The sequence below is a fragment of the Oxyura jamaicensis genome, chromosome 4 (genome assembly GCF_011077185.1).
Source record: "Oxyura jamaicensis isolate SHBP4307 breed ruddy duck chromosome 4, BPBGC_Ojam_1.0, whole genome shotgun sequence".
Taxonomy (NCBI): Eukaryota; Metazoa; Chordata; class Aves; order Anseriformes; family Anatidae; genus Oxyura; species Oxyura jamaicensis.
This window is the reverse complement of record NC_048896.1, coordinates 66,154,905-66,176,694: the sequence shown is the minus strand read 5'-3', so window position 1 is coordinate 66,176,694 and position 21,790 is coordinate 66,154,905. Positions and strand designations below refer to the sequence as shown.

At 43.0% G+C, this 21,790-nt stretch overlaps 2 protein-coding genes across 7 annotated transcripts in view; one reads left to right on the top strand and one right to left on the bottom strand.

Moving 5' to 3' along the window:
- BMP2K (BMP2 inducible kinase) overlaps nt 1-14,903 on the top strand; it is a 64,322-nt gene extending 49,419 nt beyond the window's left edge. For all 3 annotated transcript variants that reach the window (XM_035323672.1, XM_035323673.1, XM_035323675.1), the window contains one exon: nt 9,441-14,903. In XM_035323672.1, coding sequence (XP_035179563.1) covers nt 9,441-10,870 — 1,430 coding nt within the window. In that variant the 3' untranslated portion in view covers nt 10,871-14,903. The remainder of the gene's footprint in view (nt 1-9,440) is intronic.
- Nucleotides 1-21,605, bottom strand: part of PAQR3 (progestin and adipoQ receptor family member 3) — a 29,137-nt gene extending 7,532 nt beyond the window's left edge. Inside the window, exons 1-7 of one of the 4 annotated variants that reach the window (XM_035323679.1) lie at nt 21,381-21,605; nt 21,134-21,296; nt 20,150-20,305; nt 19,217-19,414; nt 17,871-17,961; nt 17,381-17,525; nt 3,096-4,088 (exon numbers count right to left, since the gene is read on the bottom strand). In XM_035323679.1, the coding sequence (XP_035179570.1) occupies nt 17,383-17,525; nt 17,871-17,961; nt 19,217-19,414; nt 20,150-20,305; nt 21,134-21,296; nt 21,381-21,565 (936 nt within the window). In that variant the 5' untranslated portion in view covers nt 21,566-21,605 and the 3' untranslated portion in view covers nt 3,096-4,088; nt 17,381-17,382. Of the gene's footprint in view, nt 1-3,095; nt 4,089-16,127; nt 17,526-17,870; nt 17,962-19,216; nt 19,415-20,149; nt 20,306-21,133; nt 21,297-21,380 lie in introns of those variants that run through there. The other 3 variants (XM_035323677.1, XM_035323678.1, XM_035323676.1) reach the window with 3 other exon arrangements.
- Between the last annotated feature and the right edge of the window lie 185 nt (nt 21,606-21,790).

The following is a 21,790-nucleotide window of genomic DNA, read 5'->3' as shown; positions in this document are numbered from 1 at the left end:
TTGCAAGCATTTTACTAAAAAGAGAGGGAGGAAGCACAGTTGAATAGCCACTGAGTGGTTGGTTAGGGCAGACACCTAGCATGTGGAAAACAGATTGCAGTTCCTGGATGCTCTGCCTGAATCAATGGATGGTTGCAATGGAAAAACTGGGTCGTGTAGTCAGCATTTTGGAATGGAAACTTTTGGTTCACACGTGTGTCAAGCATCTCGTCATGTCTTTTATCAACATCTTGAGCATTTCTGAAACTCAGAACAGATGTAACTCTACTGCAGTTATCAAATTCTAAGAAGCAAATGTATTGAATACAGTACGATTTGCTGTGCTAATTCTTTCTGGGATTAGACTGGGCTAAATTGCCTTGCCTTTTGCTTCCCTCAATTTAATACTGCAATTCACAAAAGTAATAAAATACTTGAAGTAACTCTCAAAATGATGCTGGTGAACTGTGTAAGGAGTTGGATAAGTTGGAAAACCTTGACTGGGATTTCCACCCCAGTGCATACCTGAAGCTGTCTACTAAGTGGAGAACCTCAGTGAGCTGGCTCCTCTTATTAGAATAAAGCTCCAGTTCTGGTCTGTTTAATTGTCCTACCAAATATTTGTAAAGCTCATCTTTTGTGCTGTAGATGTGGTGGTTCTTGATGAACTAACTAGTGTTTCTTCAAACATATATAGGCAATCCCTTTCCAGTCATTGCATGCATGTTCACTGTGCAGAGGCCAGGAGTAAAAGGGAGCATGGTTCTATGGCTTCCTTTTTACTTCCAGATTTCTTGCACTCAAAGACCCAATGTGGTCATTATGGTGTATGTCTTGGAATAAGAGCAATTTTGTGGTGTGGTGTGTAACTTGCATAGTCACAGCTATATGGATCAGGCAGAAAACGGGCTAACTGCACACTAATAGCAGTATGATGGAAACGGTCTGGAGTTTTGGACTTGTCACTGAATGGACTCTGCAGCAGTAGCTGATGATTACTGTGCATTGCTTTGCACCAGAGAAGTGTGTTCTTCCAGAAAGAAGAATTGCCAGAGACTACTCATTTGGTTACTTATTTTGTATACTGCTTCTAACGAGGTTTCAAACCACAAGGAATTTGTATACCATAGCCTTGGAGACACTGGACTATGGTGCAGTCTGGAGCTTAAATGAGGCACAACATGCTGTCATTTAGCAAAAAATACCAACCATGAGTACACAAGTAACTTGCATCAGCTTCCTGTACAACACCAAAGAGCTAACGTCATCAGATAATGCTTCTTGGGCAACTGGTATTCTTGAATTGTGTTCAAAGATGCACAAGCCTGGGCATTTGTGCAGTCCTCCAGATATGGTTGACTTAACAGTTAAAATTGGTTCATATCATTTTTTGTATTTCCTGAAAATACTGATGTTTTTACTGCATAACCTTTCCTTGGTATGGCTTTCGGACATTGTTAATATTTGCTGAGTGCACATTCAGGGTATTTCCCTTTATCAGGATCATCTTCAGATGTCTTTTCTCTGTAAGACTTTCAAAGGAGCTTGAAATAATTCACACTTGGCAAGAATAAATGGTATGTGCAGTCTGTGCCAGTGGTGTGCTTTTTTCTCTCCAAAATGCTTCACTGATTTATTTATTCTAGTCAAATCTTAAAACAATCACGGTCACCCTTTTTTCTTTATATGCTTCAACACACAGACTGCAAGTATTCAAAAGAATTTCTAAGCAAGAGATGCTAGGCAGAAGTGTTTTATTCTTTTTTGTTGTTGTTCTTGAAAATAAAGGTGGTAAGCAGTGCAAATCCATTACAGTATTCAGCAGCTGCTGCTCTGGCTGTTGCCAAAGAAATAGTGCAGATTTAGTTGCAGCGCGCGGGTAATCCTTGGGCCTGACATGTGGCAAATTGCTCTGGAATGATGGCGGCAGTATGTTACCAATTCAAAGAAAGCTTAAAGCCCTTATGCCCCACTCTTTTGCCACTCCTGCAATACCCTAAAATGATGAACCAGCAGAAGGCATGTAATTACTTCAGTTGTTAGAGGGAATTCATCCTCTTATAATCGGATGTCTAGAAAAAGAACATCAGAACAGAAAATTTCCTTGAAGATTGGGATCTTATATGATTAAAGATGTTCCACCTGGCTTGCATTTGAGCGAAGAACAATTGTCTCCTACAAGATGCAAACCTGATTAGAAGTGTAGTAATCTGAACAGTACATTGCAAACAGATGTTACTCCACATATTTCAGCTTTCTCTATAAATATTCATCTGAACAGTCTTTGCAGCAGTTCAGTTTGAGAAGATTGCATGAAATCAACATGACGGAACACTTAATTTTGATATCTATTTGACCAGAGCATTAAATTGTCATTAACAGGGGCATTTTTCCCTTTTGGCACAATAAGTTTCTACTTGTAGTGCTTTTAGTATTTATTTAGGTTACTAACTTCCTGAGGAGTGAAAGATTTTGAAATATTGTTGAAAACACTAGAACAAAATCATTCCCATCCTAGGTTTAAAACTGACAGCTATATGGAAGATATTTTTGTTCCTTTGGTCTGCTTTTGACGTCAGTCTGCTGCCATTTCCTCCCTGTCATTGGGAGTAAGCCACAGACTCTGCGGAGGAAGCGCGTGCAGAACCATTTCTGAATTTCAGCTGCATCAGTCTAGAAAAGGTGTAAGAGCAGTGTCTTAAACTGAAGCCTGCATGGAGCAGGTGGCTCTGTTTATTTACATCACCTTGACACAAAATGAAGAAGAAAGCAAGATATTGGCTGCTTCCTGAAAAACAGAAATGTGGGAGCAGTCAGGTCACCCCTTCTGAAATATTTCACAACTAAAAGGCTTTTCTTGAGAAGTCTGTAGTGGGAGGGGCTGCAGCTAGGAGTGTCACTTGACATATGCTGCTTGCTTTCTTGATCAGGCTGTGCATGGTCATATGTGCAGATCCTGAAACTTTAATGATGTTGTGCTCTGACTGTAGTGTGTGCGTTCCTAATCCCTGTAAAAGTCACTGTCTGTTTGCCTATTTTGTTTCTGTACAAAATGTGATAAGTGTCTTGCTGTGATAAAGCATTAACATTGATACCTACCGGGAGGAGAGAGAAGGTGGATGTGAGGAACTTCAGGGTACTTCAGGGTTTAAGACCTAGAGATGGAGAAAGCCTGTCCAGAGGTGGTTGGCATTGAAATGAGGGGTGTGAAGCTGATGAGCTACCAGGCAAGTAATTAATTGCCTGTTGCTGTGATGGTGGTATGGCTGGAAAGGATTGCTAAGGAGTTTTCTCAAGTGGGCAGATGGATTTGTGTAAACACAGGCTCGCGCTTTCTTTTCCTTTGTGCTTCTCTGTTCCTAACATGGCTCAACAAGGACATTGAAGCTGTGGGCAGTGCATGGTGGCTGAGCCCTATTGCCCTTACAAAAACAAGAAGCCACAAAGCTGGCTAGTGCCAGGACACATAGCAAGTGTTGTTGAAACTAATCAATACTTGAGACTCCAATACTGCTGCTAGCTCTATAAACACCTTCCATGATGTCTCTGCATCTGTCTGGAAGTAATGTGCTCATCGTTTGACTCGAGTGATTTGGAGTTGGAAGTATGCTAGCAAGACGTGGACTTCGTGCACCGTGAGCAGGCAGTGTCTCTATACTTTGAACTTTGCTTCTTTTTGCTTATCAAGGGAGTTTCCAGAAAATGCAGTCCCTCTATGAATTGTTCCTGACTTCATCCCACTTCTAGGGATTGTAGTTGTTAGACTCAAGAAGGAGATTTAGGATGCTAATATAGATTCCCTGAAGATTAGATTGACTCCCAAAATCACCTGTGTATTGTCAGCAAGAGTAACAGTTCTAAGCATGCCTACTGACAGATGCTGTAACGCTTTCTATAATGGTACCAGTGCATGGAATATGGTTTGTGAAACTGTTTTCCGTGTCTGACCATGCATTGTTGAGTCCTGTCTGATGTATGTTTTGTCTGGAGAGGTATGCTGAGAGCCTGACATTGTGTGACTTAAATTATTTGTGCAGCATGTCAGCAGCTGTTATCATCTTTTCTGTCCTGCTGATGTCCTTTTACAGTTTGTCTTCCAGCAAGTGTAACTGTGGCAACAATTAAATAATATTTAAATCCTTTTTGCAAGATCCATTGTGGGTTCCCTTCTTGTCCCAAAACCCATTACTTTTCAAACAGTGTTCAGCACATGTAAATTATCTGTAAAGGTCTAAGCATAGAGTGTAAACTCACATAGATATTTGCAAACATTAAGGGTTTTTTGTTGTGCACATGCTGCTGCTATCTAGCCTAGAAATATTTCATTTTTTTTCCCCCTTTTAAATCTAATTGCATTTATGTTAACATTAGTGTTCCAGTAAATACTGACAACAGCGGGATTTGGGAGATATAGGGTTTTACAGCGCAACATAAAGGCTGTACCTTTGGGAAATCTAGAGCAAGCAGCTAAATAATCCAGATTCTAATTTAGTGGTAAAGCAAATATGTAGCATTTAAAATTACAGTAGATAAGAAGCAATCTGACACCAGAAGCAAACAAGAAACAGCTCACAGCCCCTAATCACCTGATGTTTTTAGTCATTTTGGTCAGCTTGTTTTTAAATCCATACATGAAATACATTACTGCAAGCTCCTATTGTGAGTTTGGGTGCAATTGCAAATGAGCAAAATGGCTGCTGAATGAAGAAAATGGCTATTAATTCCTTTTCAAAAAATGAAGAAATTGACCTTCTAAAACTTAATGTTCCGGTCTAAATCTAAGCATAAGAGGAGAGAACCTTACTTGGCCTGGAAGTTGTATGCTAATTTCCCTGTGAAAGAAGAAATGGCCTGAAATATGATCGTGTTTTGTTTTACAAGAACAAGAGATAAGAAGGTGGTTGAATTATTTTTGATTTTTGAGGAAGAAGTGGTGCATACGTCTATCCCTCAGCTTTTTCAATCCTAAGAACATATTGAGTTGATGAAACTGCAGCAATTTTTAAACAAAAACGTTAAATGGGAAGCGTTACTTTTCATTAGCTTAGAAGGCCAGGAACCTAGTTCAATGTGAATGTACTTGTTAATAACAGCTATCATGAGGAACATCCCTTGTTCCCAGGACTGATGCTAGAGACATAAGAAGTTAGTACCAAGCGCGCATGGTGTCCTATGTTCATAGTGCCCAGTGTCTTACTAGTTTAGGCTGCTTAGTGGGGTATGTGCATCTTCATAGGTAAATTCAGCTTGGTATGGCCTTTAGGCAAGCATAAGCTGGTTGTCAGCAAAGTCCTTCTTTGATGTTTGAATTTGTCTTGGTGCATTATCTGAACGTTTATTTGGATCACCAGGAAAAAAAAAAAAAAAAAAGTATATGAATTGATGGAGCAGAATGCTTTCTTAGCTCCAAGAGTTAAACAGCCTCCAGAGTTGCATGGAGCTTTATAAAATACAGTCAGTATGTTGGACCAAACCTGGAAGTGCTGAGGGAACAGGAGTCTAATGGTTATGACTGAATTAGGTGGATGAGAGATGGTTAAATTTATTTCTGACATTTTCCTACCCACAAAGCAGTAGAGATTGTCCCAGGTAGGTGTTAGACCTGTTCATTTCTATTGTTTTCTGTAATGTATAAGTGATATTACTTAAGTAATGTTTTGGATGCATTTTGGCAGTTGGGGTAAAATTGTTCCTTGTAAGAGCTCAGGATCTTACATAGGTTCCTTCTCTCTAAAAAAACATTTTTTAGAATAAATGATAATACTAAATACCTGTGGGAGCAAGATGAATGCAGAACACGAAGGCATTGTTGCACTCTTCTGTGGGTGGCTGTACCTGCTGCTAGTACACAACTGCATGTGGTACATAAAGGCTGAAGATTTTATGAAATAGAAGTTAAGAAAGGATTTGGTTATCCTGGAGAAATGCATATGCAGTTAAGGCTAGTCTTGGAAGTCGACAGTGACAGGTGAGGTGGAGGAGGTCTCCTAAGTAGATGGATATTATCTCTACTTAGGAGAGATTATAACCCTTCTGAGGGGGTTCCAGCAGAATATAATTCTTCCTGCTTCATCTGCTGCTTCTGCAAACTCACTTTTCTTTACATCCACCAGCTTCTCTTCCAGTTCTCTGCAGCCTTTGGCATCGTGAAGCAGTTTAATTCCTGCACAGGAATGTGAAAAGTAACATACTTTATCATTGTTTGACTTGATAAGAGCTACCTCTGAACTGAGCATGTTGCTTCCAAGTTTAAAATGCTGTCAACATATGGGCATCTTTCCTACACTTGACTACGAGCTGAAATCTTAAAGAGGGTCCTGCTAGAGTGTTCACAGGGCACATTAATATTGAAAGCCTGATTTGTCATAAAACGTCAAAAGTGATAGTCTGAGAACTCAACTTTTTTTCCCACTGTGTGGTTACAGAGCGTAGCAACAAAATTGCTTAGAGTAGGATAAGTGTCTTGAAGTTAAAAATGAGAGTTCTCAGGTTCCACAAAGTGCAACGTGGGTAGTATTTCCCTTCCACAATGTGGTTACTTAGTTGTCAGAAATATCTTGAAGCAACAATATATGCATGTTAGGCAGCTCTGACTGTGTAATACCTTTTTTGTGTGTCTGCATACGATCACATGCTCCCCTGAGCTGTGTCTGGTTTAGGGATAACTTCCCAGTGCACAGGGAGATGCATTGGAGGGCTTGCCGAATACCTGCTCTTTAGCAGTTAGGAATCTAGCTCCGTTCAGAGGGCTGGGAGTACTTTACATGCAGGAGAGGTAGCCCTACATTAGGGTCAAGTAAAAGGAAGCTCTGGGTGCGTGTGCCCAGTCTCCATTGCAGTGCACGGACTGCATACAGGTTGGTCTGAGCAGAGGCTCTGTTGTGGAATTGATAAGCAGTGTCACCTAATGTTCCTCTAAAGCCATCCCACTACTGAAAAGGAATTGTTCGCACAGTCTTCATGGACCTCAGAAGGATTGTGATGGCTGATATTAACTCATGAAGGAGCGAGAGGAATGTTCTCTCTGCTCTGCAAGTTTACAAGCAGACTCCAACGTGCTGTGTTTGCTCTTGGATGCCAAACCAACATCCTGCAGCACGCGACAGTTTTGTCTCATGGCATCGAGGGGTTTGGTCACTGACAAGCCTCTACAAATTCAAAAGCCTGAAGTCAGGTACAGTGAAAGCATGAAAGTAGGTGAACTGGGGAAGAGATGTCTCATGATACAGGCAGCATTGCCACTGCATTTGTAATTCCTTAATTAAAAGCAGACAAAGCTGCACAGCTGTGGTAGCTTATTGAATAGGAACTGGGTTTTGCCATTGTTCTAATCCCCATCTGAAGGCTGGTACCCACATAATACTCAGTCTGATTGTAGTACAGCCTCACTTCCAAGTATTGCATTCCAGTTTGAGGTAGTTGCTCTGTGCACAAGGAGGTGAATTAGCATTGGTGTTGTTAGTGTTACATGTTCAGTTAGGTATTTTCAAACCTACATGTCTGTGATGTGGTCTGGTGTAGGGAAAAGGACATCTCTAGAGCAAATAAACTTTGCCCAGCTGAAACTGCTTTGCTTTTCCTCCTACTCATTCTCTTTTGATAGACTTTTGAAAGTCACTTATGCTCATGAAAACCTCTCTGTGCAGCAGCATGGCTTCATCACAGAGTGAAACTTGTTTTGCATGTGTGATGAGTGCCATACTAGTGGCACTATGTAAGCTTATCTAGTCTGTGTGCTGTTGCCATCTGTTTTGTGTACTGACAAAGTTTTTGCTGTTCCCAGTATTTCAAAGCTAACTGCACCATGAAAGGGTCCTCTTAGCTCTAGGTGTTAGTAAATATCAGGGATGTAGATGTCAGAACAAAATGAATACATAGATTTCATTGCTGGGGAGAAACTGATTGATCTTAGTTGCAAACAAACAAGAAAACACTTCTCTGAAACTTAAGCCAACTGGATAATTTATTTTTGCCTGAATTTCTGCCCTAGAAGTTAGAATGGACTGAAAGATATGCTCAAAGTATAGATTTCAAACACCAAGCAAGTATTGCTTCAAAACAAAACAAACTTGTAAAAGCCTCCAATATTGCTTTCACAATGTGAATTCTGTTGGCATAAAGGGAGAGGCTGTTTGTGCTGGCACAGAGTAAGCACCTGGAGACACCTCTTCAAATGCACAAATGGCCATGACAATCTATCTTAATTCTCAGCGGGATTTAAGAGTCCAAATTACATTTATAACTGAAGGAGGGGGGGCAGGGCATATTTCAAATTATTTAAAGTTCGGACATGCTGGAAAATGTATTTGTCCCTTCAGTTCTATTTTTTTTTTGTTATGCTGTTGATTGCTTTGCTATTTGCGTTGAATCACCGTGAATGGAGGTCTTCAAAAATGTGTAGGTGTGGTGCTTGGTGACATGGTGTAATGGTAGACTTGGCAGTGCGAGGTTAAAGGATGGGTCAGATCAGTTTAGAGGTTTCCAACCTAGTTGATACTATGATTCTATTTCCCCATAGATATTGATGTCTTGTCCATTTTCCCCTCATATGCCTCAAAACATACTACTGAGGAAAAGAAAAAGAACAGAACAGAGCCCGTGCCTTTGTTGTGGCTGTTGGTAGATTCCAAGTCCTGCTTGTTAAGGTCTCGTAAGGTGTTGGTACCATGAGGGCAGGACAGAGAGGTGGTGACCTCATGCAATCTTTGCTACAGCTGGGACATGTACAAGCTTATTCTGTCACCCAACTGATCATTTTCGTAGGCCATACAGAAAGCTAATTATCTTGGAGATGTAGGGTAGGATTGGCCAGTGCAATGAAAGCTTGGGAGAGGAAAGGCTGAGGACTAACAGGGTGTCATGCACTTGTTTCCCATGTGAAACTGTATTGGGTACATCAGTGTCTTTCCACATATCTGGCTGTGTGGTACGAGCCTTAGGACAGTGGGTCGGTCTTGAACCTTTTCAAAAGGCAGCATTAAGAAGGGACATGATTGCCAGCAAGGTGTGTTTGCTGGCACAGAAAATGCACCAGCAGGACAGCAGCATGGAGCCACCCATGCTGTTTCTTTTTGTTTTTACGTTCATGTTTTAAAAAACAAAAACACCTTTCAAGCACACTGACTCCTCTTTCCCTGGAGAGGAGCGGCTGGGTGATGAGTGTATGTGAAAAGCTGGCTCTGCAGACCACCTTGCCCAGTGGTTTGTCCCTGGCTAAATCCTGTTAGTATTGTTTCTAAAGGTCCTGTGTGTGAGAAGGAAAGCTATAAGGCCTGATAATTAATCCATTTCATTAGTGTTATTTAAAACATTAGATATGATTTTAGCTAATTCCCCTCAGTATTCACAGAATATATATTTGTATTGACCCCTTGTATGTGTGGCTATTGTGTATGTGTAATAAGTGTTGATTTTTGGAGCGTATTTAAAGTTTTGTTCTGCATTTTTCTTTGGACCTGCAGGTTCCCCTGGAAAACAAATGGATAACTCGTCCAGCAATCAAGGAAATAACTTAGGGACCGCAACCAAGGCTGGAAAACTGAGCCATGCTTTTAGAGATCCCCGGACGGGGAGGAAGACAGCAGAGGGACAAGTGCCAAAAGGTGGTGATGAGTCTGAGAGTGATTTTGAATCTGATCCTCCCTCTCCAAAGAGCAGCGAGGAAGAAGAAGAGCAGGAGGATGAGGAAGTCTTACAAGGTGAGAATGGAGACTTCAACGATGACAACGATACGGAACCAGAGAACTTAGGCCACCGGCCTCTCCTCATGGACTCTGAGGAAGAGGCAGAGGAGGAAGAGGAAGAAAAGCAAAGTTCTGACTCCGATTCTGATCGCACCAAGCAAAAATCTGTGAAAGGGCTCCCAAGCAGTAGGTTCAGAGGTGGTGTGGGTGTCAGTGAAGTTAAAGAACCCAGTTTAATGCATACGTCTCAGGTGCCAACTACTGTAATCAAGGCAAGCCCCATCCAAGAATTTGATGTGTTTGGGGCAGTGCCCTTTTTTTCTCTTCAGCCTCAAGCAAGAGAGAAGAGTGACAAAAATATCTCTTCTCAGACTGCTTTTCCCAGCCTGAACCAAGAGCAGGATGACTTTGATGTTTTCACAAAAGCCCCGTTCAGCAAAAAGGTGTCACAGCAAGATGGCCAGTTGGTGGGCACTGAGACTCAACTCTCGCCCACCTCACCACGGGGCGTTGATGTTTTTGGCTGCACCCCATTTCAGCCTTCCCTTCTCCCCAGGGTGAGCGGGAGTAAAGAGGACCTGTTCGGGCTGATTCCTTTTGAAGAGATCACAGGGAGTCAGCAGCAGCAAAAGGTGAAGCAGCAGCGAAACCTGCAGAAACTTTCATCCCGCCAAAGGCGCATGAAACAGGAGGTCTCAAAGAACAACGGCAAGCGCCACCATGGCACCCCAACCACCACGAAGAAGCCTTTGAAGCCCAACTACCGCACCCCAGAGAGAGCCCGCAGGCACAAGAAAGCAGGCCGCAGGGACTCCCAGAGCAGCAATGAGTTCCTGACCATCTCGGACTCCAAAGAGAACATAAGCGTCTCCTTGACGGACAGCAAAGATCGAACCAACCCTCTGCAGCCAGATGAGAATCTGCTGGATCCTTTTGGAGCCAAACCCTTCCACCCACCGGACTTGATGCGGCATCCCCAGCACCAAGGGTTTGGTGACAACTGCGGGGATCATGGTGCAGTAGTAGTGGCTAGTAGGCCTAGGCAGAGCTCCTTGCATGGAGCCGTCCATGGTGGTGATGGGCTGAAAACAGATGACTTTGGTGCAGTACCTTTCACAGAACTTGTTGTGCAGAGTGCCCAGAGCCAGCAGCAGCAGGCGCTCGAGTTGGATCCCTTTGGAGCAGCTCCGTTTCCTTCCAAACAGTAAATGCTTCCAGTGGGTTCCCCCCTCCACCTCTCAGAGCCACTTGGTAGTGGTTTTAATTAGTGGAGTAATTTATCTGGTTGACAGGGACCTGGGTTATAGTTTATTCAAGTTAAAGAAGGCATGGCCAACTTGCACAATGAAATTCAGAATTATAGCAATTATCATTTTTTTTGGAGAAAAATAGAAAAAAAACACCAGAGGAGCAACCTTTTGTTATGACAGATGGCTCCCAGAACATAGAGAGGAATCAGATGTGAATCAGTGTGTCACTGACTCTTGGCCCTGGAACATATTGTCATTCTGCACTTTTGCATTGCCTTTTCAGCCCTTGGTGATGTGCTGAGGTGGAGAGAGGGGGACAGGCAGAGATCACAAGAAAGGTTTTCCACATATAGAGGTAGGCTAAAGGAACTGTGGTTCTTTGTGTCCTGGTTGCAGTAGACCCAAGAACCTAAACGTACAGATTGATATGCTGGAAGTAGTCAAGTCTTTGCTTCCTAGATGAAAACTACCTTTATTAATTATAAAATAAAGAAGCCAAGTCTTCAAGGGGCTGTGGCCCAGAATTCCAGAGCGCGGCTATGGCTTGGGACCTGATAGACATCTATGCAGCTGCAGAGCTGAAAGGCAGATTATTTTTTTGTGTGCCTAAATGTTCAATTTTATTATTATTATTTTTTTTTTTTTACAGTAAGTGCCATTAATGTAAAATAGCAAACTGGAAGTCTAGAGTTAAAACTAAAGATAGAGAGAATATAATGGTTTGTGAAATGGAAAGTATGAATGTAGGGAGTAAACCGGCAGGGATGCAGCCAGTGTTTGCAGCACTTTGAAGACTACTCAGTACGCTGGGGAAGAGAGGCTGGTTTACATGAGTAAGAATCTGGCACAGATGGAGTATTCCAGATGACTTGAACAGTTGACTGTGAAATGCACCATCAGTTTTATTTGATTACAAATTGGGGTTTGTGTCCGAAAACACCTTTTCTTTTCTTCTTGGATTTTTATCGCAAAGAAAGCGTGTATTCTTTCAAAACTCATGTTGTTTTTTAAAACAATAATAATTTTATGAAATGACTGTAACCTAATGTTCTCAAGTTCTGATGAATCTGCTATTGTACTTAAGTGTATTTTATATGAAAGTTTTGCTAAATGCACTGAGCTTTGAAGAAGCTTATCTGAAACCGGATTTATTTCAGACCGGAAGCAGTAAGCAGCAGGTAGCCTGCAGATGCTGATCGCTACTGTACCAGTAAACTGCGTTTCACACCACAAAGCCTTACAGGCAGGACTCCTGTCCTGCTGCACAGTACCTCCAAGACATTAGGTGCACGAGACGTGGCTGAGAGCTTGGAGCCCGCAGTGCCAGCAGCTGCTGGGAAGGAAGGGGACAGGTACTGGCTTGCTGGAGAGATGTCCTTCCTGCATCGTGTGCAGGTGGGTCTGCATCCCGCTGCCTTGCAGCCTGCGTCAAGCCGTTTACACCGACCGCAGAGCGAGTACAAATCAGAATGGCTCAGTTTGCCTTGCTTCCCTGGCAGTCCTAAAGAGGAGGTGGCAGGAGGTGGTCCTCTGCTTGTCTCAGCTTTACGTCCTGCTCTACCGAATGTTGAAGAGTAAATGTAAAGTAGATGTTCACATATGGTGACTGTAAAAGTTTAAGGTTGTTTTTCCCTGCCCTCCCTTCCCCGCTTAGCAGGTGGTGAAGTGAAATATTTAGGGTTGTATTTTTTTTTTTTCCTGAAGTCTACTGCTGGTTATAATCACCCTGAGATCTGTGAGGATCAGGGTAGATCCCTTGAAATACCTGTTCAAAGATGACATGTTAAAAACATCCCTTTTTTCTTTTGTGGGCTGGTTTGGTAAAATGCTGCCTCACATATCTAGTGAGTTTGTTTCCCTTAGTCCTGGATTCTGAAACTAGCTCATGCATATCTGTACACTTTGATTATCTTCCTTTATGAATTTTTATTTTTTTCTGACAAGGTAAAAGAGAAATATTACAGCTCTGCTTGGTTACGAATGACTTGTTCAGGCTCAGAATTTAAGCTTTTAGGAATACGTGAGTAGAAATGTTTCAACTCTATTTGCACAGGAGTTTCTTAGGCTTTATTACTACTGTTCTCACCTGTTGGGTTTTTTTTTTATGCCAAAGGCTGTAAGAAACGCACGCCAAGTCTGTAGCATTTTCTGATACTCAGGTTAACTGTGATTTTGTTTTTATGCGCGTGCTTATTAGCTGCCTTCCTACAGTTTCCTTTTGAACTGTTACTTACCTGCCTAAAGACACTCGTTAGTACAGAATATTACAGAATACAGACAAATGGGGCAGATAGGTGGAAACAAGAAGAAAACAACAAGCAACTGACTCGCTGCTGGTGAAAGAGCAGTGTCAGGGTTGTCAGGGTTTGCACAGCCGGTGGGTGCTGGAGGTGTGGGTTAGCAATGTGCACTGGGACTGTGCTTAACACCACTGCCTGAGAGCAGCAGTGGTTCACCCTTGAACAGTGAGGGGAAAGGCAGTGTGCCGACAGACCTACCGTTGGCCTAACTCCTCGGGTAAATCCAGCGAAGAGGGAGTTGGGTTTGTTTTTTGTCTGATGACCCTGAGATGCAGGCTGAGGAGTATAACAGGTTTCCCTTGTGTGGTGGGTGTCATGGTGTTGTCTTTTTTTTCTTTTTTGACAGAAGGCTCATAAGTGGTTTCATTACAGGAAAGCTGGAGTTGGGTTGTACACAAACTGATGGAGGAGATGAAAGCAAAACGTAAACCCAGGTTACTCTAGAACTGGCATAATGCCTCTGGCTGCATATGAGTTAGGGCCGATGATGCTTGCTTTCTTCTGGCCTTAATAAACCTTGCTCTTTGTAGTCTACTTATGAAACAGCTTTTTGCATAAATGTAATTTTTATGTTTCTGAAGTGAAAATGATTGTTTTTTCTTCTGACTGAGAAGAGATCAGCATGCCTCACTTGACTTGGCGTGCTGTATTTGGTTTGCAGCTTGGGCTTAAGATTCAGCTAAGATTCAACAGAGACAAAACATGGTACTGCTGGGGAACATGGTATACTTTTGCCTGTATTCAGTGTGTGTGCATGCTCATCTGTGCGCTTGTCATGGAGTCTGTTGTGACCTTACGTGAAGTACTGGAAAGACCAGACTTGTACCATACTGTTTGTGAAGACAGTGATGGCAAGGTAAGGAACTAATGCTTCCCTTCCAACAGAAAATATCAATTAATTTTTACAGTTCTTTCAGTGTGTTGAATGACTGAACCATAGACCTTTCAGAATCAGCTGCTCAGGACAGAGATTCTGGCAGAGGTACTAAGGAGCCCTTCATGGTGACGGTCATGAAAATAAAAACAAGAAGTTGAGTTTCTCTGCAGACTCTCAGATAGCCTTGAGATGTGCGTAATTGCTTTTGCTGACTTGTAACATGGGACCTGCAAAAAACAACTTGCAAAGGAAATAACTTTTAATCATTCTGGTTGTCCCAGTTAGTAAAACTAAGTACTGTGAAAATAAGTTGATATATTTGCTACTGTGAGAATAAGAGTTTATCTGGAGTATTTTATACTATATTGTGTATTTTTATATATGAAAAGTATATATAAAATATACACATGATCACACACATCATGCTATATTTTTAGTAACAGTGCAGCCACAATCATTTTGATGGAATTAGGAAGAGCGAATGAGTGAAATTTGCAAAAGCAAAAAGTGTAAAGGGTGGCTGCTGAGTTACTTGTCCTGCTTCTTTTGAAAGGAAAATCAAGGAAATTGTGTGTATAGCTAAGTCTGTGACTAAGGCATCACCTACTATTAAAGAGCATAAAAACTATTTTAAAATTGCTGGCATTCAGCTTTTAAGTGCACTTTCCTGAACTACACTTCCATTTCTTGTTAGACTTCAAGTTTCTAAAGCTTTTTTGTGTACCACTAAACAGAGAACTTTTAACTTTTTTGTGAAACTGATGTACATCATAAAATACTGCAGTTGTTAAATAAACAAACGTGATAACAGTGACTTTGCAGATCTCCTTAAACATGGCATGATTAAGTATTCACGTTTAGACTTTAGTTATTCACTATAAGCAATGCTACTTCTTCTGGTTGCTTTTTTTAACTGTAGATTACTGTTGGTATTTTTTTTACATGTGAAGGATGACAGTCGGGCAAGTAATACAACCATCTTTGTTCAACTTGTGAAAAGCTGTTGATAATGTACTGCTTTTATTTCTTAGTTTCGGTATTACCTCTTAAAGCCTTCCTGCAGAACGGTTTTAGAAGGATGCATTCAGATTCCTAGGCACGAACTGAAGCTTTGTCCCTTTTCAAAGTGGCCAAACCTTTAAGTATAGTTTCAATTTAACTTAAGACTCAGTTCTGCACTTAATCTTTTAGACACAATTTTCACTTGATTTGACCCATTCTGCCAACTGTTTGACAGCATTTTTTGGAGCTTGCTTGTACTGATTTCACTAGTATGGAAGCTGAAGAAAGGACAAAATCTCTAACAAGATTGAGTTACAGCAGGACACATATTACATTGTAGCTCATGTCTTGGTTGTTCTGTCCTTTGTCTATTGCCCTTTTTGGCCTAATTTTGTTACAAGCAACTCCACATTTTAATTGGAAGCTTCAGCTTGATCAAAAGTGAACAAGCATAGCTGTTAAAAGTTTGTGCCTTAAAGTTTTAAGTCCAGTTAGTATAGTGCAGTTAGAACATGTGCCCTGCCAGTCCATGCTGTGCCTTGGTAAGTCATTAGACAGCCTCCCCATTTATTTAAAACCTTGGTGAGGTACCAAATGTGTGGTAAAGCAATTCACATATGTCACTTGTGAGATGCTTGAGTACAGTATTCAAAACAAAAATGTTACCCAAAGCAAACATCCAGTGAACCAGAATTTCACAGAATCACAGAACTGTAGGGGATGGAAGGGACCTCGAGAGATCATCGGGTCCAACCCCACTGCCAAAGCAGGCTGCCCAGGTAGGCGTCCAGACAGGCCTTGAATATCTCCAGAGAAGGAGACTCCACAACCTCCCTGGGCAGCCTGTTCCAGTGTTCCGTCACCCTCACCGTGAAGAAGTTCCTTTGCATGTCAGTGCGGAACTTCCCATGCTCCATTTTGTGGCCATTACCCCTAGTCCTGTCCCCACAAACCACTGAAAAGAGGCTGGCCAAATCCCTCTTTCTCCCTCACTTAAGATACTTGTAAACATTGATAGGATCCCTTCTCAGTCTTCTTTTCTCCAGGCTGAATAGACACAGGTCTCTCAGCCCTTCCTCATATTTTTTACAGGTTCAGTATTTATTTACAGGTTCAGTATTTACATAAAAGACCATCATGCAGCTTGATGGAATTTTGTCAGGGTAATAAAAATGTACAACTTCACAATCAGTTTTCTTATCCAGTGAAAACTGCTACAGTAGTTAGTTTACAAAAAAAAAAAAAAAAAAAAAGGCAAACAAACAAATAATTACGCTTTCAGTACACAATCACACATTCTTCAAATATTGTTCACATGACACTGGAAACAGGCTTTTATATTTGCAGGTTCCTTGTCAGGCTTCAGTAGTAATCATTAGTGCACTTTAAACTTGCTTCACTGTCAAGTTTTTTTTTTTTTTAAAAAAAAAGAAAAACATTCACACAGGAAGGCTCACAAGTCTGGGATTTGAATTTTAAATGCAGAGTTCTCTCTAGTTATGGTTTCTGGTGTTGGGAGGAGAGAGAAAGAAACACTGAACTGTGTGACAGCACTGCTCTCCTGCCTAGCGGCAAGGAAGGTAGTGTCCTGCCTTCTCCATCCCTGATAAGTCATCAAATACTTGACGGTAAATGTCTGTTGCTCTGCTCTTGGCCACATCTCCTTGGCACATTCCTTGGGAGGAAGGCTGAGGGAGTTGGGCTTGTTAAGCCCACTTGAGGCAGCTTTGGTGGGACTGAACAGCACCTTGCCAGCCTCCAGGAGCGCTTTGGTGATAGGCAGGCTCTCCAGCACTCTGAGCAAGCTCAAGCCCATGAAGGGTCAGCCCTCACTGAGAGGACAGAGTAGCACAGTTGGTAGTTCGGTAGGGGTTTGTGTGTCACACAGCTTTTCATAGGGTTGCCCAAGGTTTTCCTAGCCCATGGCTAGGCCGTGCAGTCTCTTGCTATGTAGGAACAAATACTGATAACTGCTTGAGACTACTGCAGTTGTCAAACAGAGCTGGAAGGGACCAGGCGAACATCTGTCCAACCTGCTCTAAAACTCTGCCTGAGGGCAATGCAGCCTCCTGGAGGTTCCTGCAGTGCAGCAGCATAGATTAGTGGAGTGCCGGGTATCAAGATAACTACTTGTTTATGTACAAGAAAGTATTACACCACTCAGTATTTTCTCTGGGGGAGCTAATTAGATGAGGAAGGTTAATTGCACCTTGTGATGTGTTAAAAACAAGATTACTTAACCCTACGCTTGTTAAAATATCATGTTCCCATGCGTACAAAAACTTTTACCTTCACAAGTCCACGCTATACTCAGGACAGGGCTTGCTGTGTCTGTACTGCATGATGTACACTACAGACTGATGCCACCAGTACAACATGACCACTGCCAGGATATGCCACACTTGGTGACTGGAGCCGAGGTAGTTCAGCTGTCCTGTGGGGAACAAAAAGGTCAAGCTGTTAAGTTGTTCAGTTCAGCATTAACTCGTGCAATGCAAGCTGTCTCAGAGGCTCACTATACACTCAGCTGGCTGGGAGGCAGTGTAAGTTCTTTAACAAACTTGATCAGAAGTTGTCTGATTTCTTTTGATGCAAACACACACAAAGCTTCACTCTGTAAGAACGCAACATAGAATGTCGTCAACCTGTTCTCTCAATAAATTTGGGACTCAGAGCCAAGACTGAGACACCATAGGAAGCTGAACAAATAAAAAACAAACAAACAAAAAAGACAATCAACAACAACAACAAAAAAAACACACACACCAGGATTTCCTACCTGGGAAGTATCTTTCAGGAACTTTGGAAATATAGAAGAGAAAAGCTACAGCAGCGATGAAGTACATGAGAAGTACACGCGGAGCAAACTCCTGCAAAAGAAAATGAAGATTTTATATTCCGTTACAAAATAGAAATAAAATAATAAAAAATCTCTGCCTCTATTTAAAAAGCAAAAGGCAAGACCAAACAATTTTACTTGGCTGCCTGTTATCTATTGAATAGAACAGAATCCAGTTGAGGAGCTAATGCCAAAACTTGAAAAAGAACTGAATGGAAGGCCACAGAAATACTACATAGTAGACCGTAAAGAAAAAAAAAAAAACGACCTAGCCACTGGAAAGCAACCCATTCATATGACTTGTTTTTCGTAACAGTTTAATTACTGGAAGCAGGGCATTTTTGTCAGCTATGGAAACAAAATGAGTACCATATCTACCATTCTGTTACACGCAGAGAAACTAAATGGGGAGGGTGGGGGTAGCAATTACTGCTTATCTGATTTTTAGAAGGCCAGTGTTCAGTGCCGGTTCTAAAGCCACTTATTTGTAAATGCTGCTCTGAAACGCTGATTCAACAGGTGCTCTGGACCAGGCTAAATCACCACCCTAGAAGCCAGTCTTCTTGAAGTGGTAGTCTAAGTACTTGCACTCTTAGTGCTTACTATGAAAAGCAAAGGTTTTCTTCAGCACAATTAGGCCCCTGGGTAATCACAATGATTCCTGGGGTTTACACCTTGGGGCAGACTTCACCTCTTTGAACAGTGCTGTGCTTCCTGATTTTCAGAGCTGGACAACCTTTAACCATAATTTTAAGTGGTAAAACAAGAATGGGAAAATAGTTTATAACTTCACTGCGATATTAAATAAGGTTTGCATGTGAGACAGAGGGCTGTGTAGGCAAATAGTTATTTTGCCACAAGCCCAGGGCAGAGAAGAGGAAGAAAATGGTCTTATGGCTCCTTCCTCCTCTGCAACTGCGGGGGCAGAGAGCCCCAGGGCCTCGTGTAGCCTGACCAACCACTTCCTACGCACCAGCTGACTCCCAAGCCTCGCCCTGGCCTACCTGCAGACTGCTCTGCCCGAGGCAAGCACACGATTGCCTTGGTATCCAGTCGGCTTTCTCACAATGCAGTTTTAAATCAGTAAAAATTTAATCTACTCAATCTGTTTACTAGCTTTCAGTAAATCTGAGCATTTGCATTTGGACTGTAACATCCAAAGGAATTCTATGCTCTTAAGAGATTTTCACTACTTCTATATCCCCCTTATTTCCAAAAGTCTAAGAGACCGAGGGAAGATGGCAAATGAAAATCAAAAGGAATGCTTCTTTATTATTTTCTTTTACCTGTACAATAGATGCACCAATTCCGCCGTTGAGCCAAACCCAGTGGACTGTAGGAATAACTCCATAGCCAGACACTGAGCAAAAGATGATGGAGCGCAGTCTGTGACACTGTTGTGTGAGGTAACTGGGATGAATCTGAGCAAAAAATACTGCCAGGATCATTGCCAGCATAATGATTAAGTATACCTGACGCCAGTACTGAGGAAAAAAGAAACAAAAGCAAGTTTGTATATTTTCTCATCTTACGTTAAGGCAAACTGTGGGTAGAAAGATCACGTTACTAAACGCAATGATTCATCATTGTCCTGTCACTTCTGAGACCACAAATTACAGCATTGAATGAATATATTCTTATTAATAAAGTGAAGGGGAGGGGAGGGGACTCCATTGCTCAGGTACAGTTGGTAGAACATTGATTTCAAGCACTGCGTTCACTAAAACATATTTTAAACATAACCCTGCCTAAGCTGGTTCAACTACCTGCTCAGTGCTTTCAGTGCACTGCTTGTACAGGGAGCTGGGAGTTACAAAGGTGGATGTGGTTTAATACTCCAAAGCAAAATGAGCTTGTTGCTGCCCCATGTGAGATACTCAGCTGGAAACATTTCAATTAGTTTTGATGGGGATACATCCCATAAACAACCTCATGCATTTGACAAAGGCATGACTGTCAAGTTTATGCTGACTTTCTATAACTTTCAATGCTGTCTTGAGATGTGTGCAGTTGACAGCTTGAAAGGAACATCCATGTTTACCTGTCACTTCTGCAAACAAAGTTCTGCTTGTATCAAAACCTGTTTCAGTTCCCATCACTGTCTCCTGACTAACGTGCCACTTGGACACGATGCGATGAATCCCCTTCCCAAGGCATGTAGGCCATGGCAGTGAAACCGCAGGAACTAAATGTCATATGAAAACGTGAGTGAGACTTACGTTATTACAGTAAAAGGCGTAAAACACGCCTGATACGTAGCAGCCCAGGATAGCAATGGAAATTCCCGCATAATCTAAGGCCATCCATCGCCGGCTGGTCTTCTCTGAACGATGGCAACAGAAGAGATGATATCCCACTGAACAAAGCATACAGACCTATACACATGTTGAAACAGGGATACATTAATTTCTTGGTAACTTACAGGGATTACAGCAAGCTTCAACTCTGAAGCTTAGAGCAGAAAATAACTTAGGTGTTTTGCAGTATTGCTTTGTGTAGGCAATCATGATATCTGCCAGTAATCAATGGAAAATAACCCAACCTTCTCCAGCGGCCTGAAGAAGAAATAGAAAACTTTGCAAGACTTGATAACCATGGGCTGCACAGCAAAGAAAATAAGGGTACAGTGGCCTAGAGCACAAGGCCAAAAAGGTTCCAGTACACATGGGAGCAGGGGCGTACACGCTTTTTTTACGGGTAGTGTCTTCTAATAGAATTTCAGCAGTCAAATCATGACATGAAGTGCTATCATTGGTGCTGAGTACAGACTTAATCTGAAGCACACAAGCCCTTGCTCATCTTGGGTAAAAGGTTAGAATAAAAACCGTGCTGTGATTCCAGACTGGCATCAAAATATGGCTGCTGTTTTCAGCAGAAACTGAAGCCAGCTGCGGGCATGCTAGTGAACGTGGACCCCACACCCAACAGAAGCTGTGCAGTACAGCCTTGGCTGTTCTTTGCAAATTTTGTCATAGGCTGACCATGTTCAGCCGTCCTGACTTGATTTTTACATTCAAGAAGCCAAAATCAACTCTGCCACAGAGCTTGTTGGTTACCTTTACAAAGAATGGAATTTAAAGCACGGCTGGCCCGAGCTTGGCCTGCCCTGCTCTGGGCCGGCTCCAGCCCTATGCAGAAGCACCATCAGCGGCCCTGCAGCTGTGGACGTGGGCACCATTAATTTGGCTCCCGGGCCGCGCTACCTGGAAGCAGAAGAGGCAGACGAAGCAGATGACGAAGTCCTCTCGGGAGGCACCTGCTGCCGGCAGGACGGCCGTCATGTCATAGACACCCAGAGCGAAGAACAGGAGGAAGCCGAGCAGGTGGCTCCAGATGTTGACGGTCTCGTTGGAGAGGATGAAGAGGCTGCGGGGAAGAAGAAGAGCAGGGCTCGGGCCGGGATGGCAGCCCGGGGGCCCGACCCACCGCCACGGCGGCCTCCCCGCTCACCTCTTGAGGCAGAGGCGGGAGGGCAGGTAGGCGCGGTAGCCGTCGGTGATGTAGGGGTTGTCCTTCAGGAACACGGGGATCTGCTCGTACGTGTACAGGCGGATGTCGCGGGGCACCATCACGGGCCAGTACTGGTAGCCGCCCAGCTCGATGTAGTGCGCGCTCCGCAGCAGCTTCTGCTGCATCCCGCCCGCCCCGCCGCCGCGGCATCGGCCCGCGCCCCGCAGGCCTGTCGCGACGATCGCGACCGCCGCCCGCCCGCCCGGCGCCTCAGCCCCGCTCCCCTCAGCCCCGCTCCCCGCAGCCGGCGCCCGGCTCGCGGCGGCCGTTCCCCGCCCGCCTCAGCGGCGCGAGGCGATGACGTGGCGCGGGGCGGCCGCTGGGGGTGGCCGTTGGGCCCCGTGAGGGGG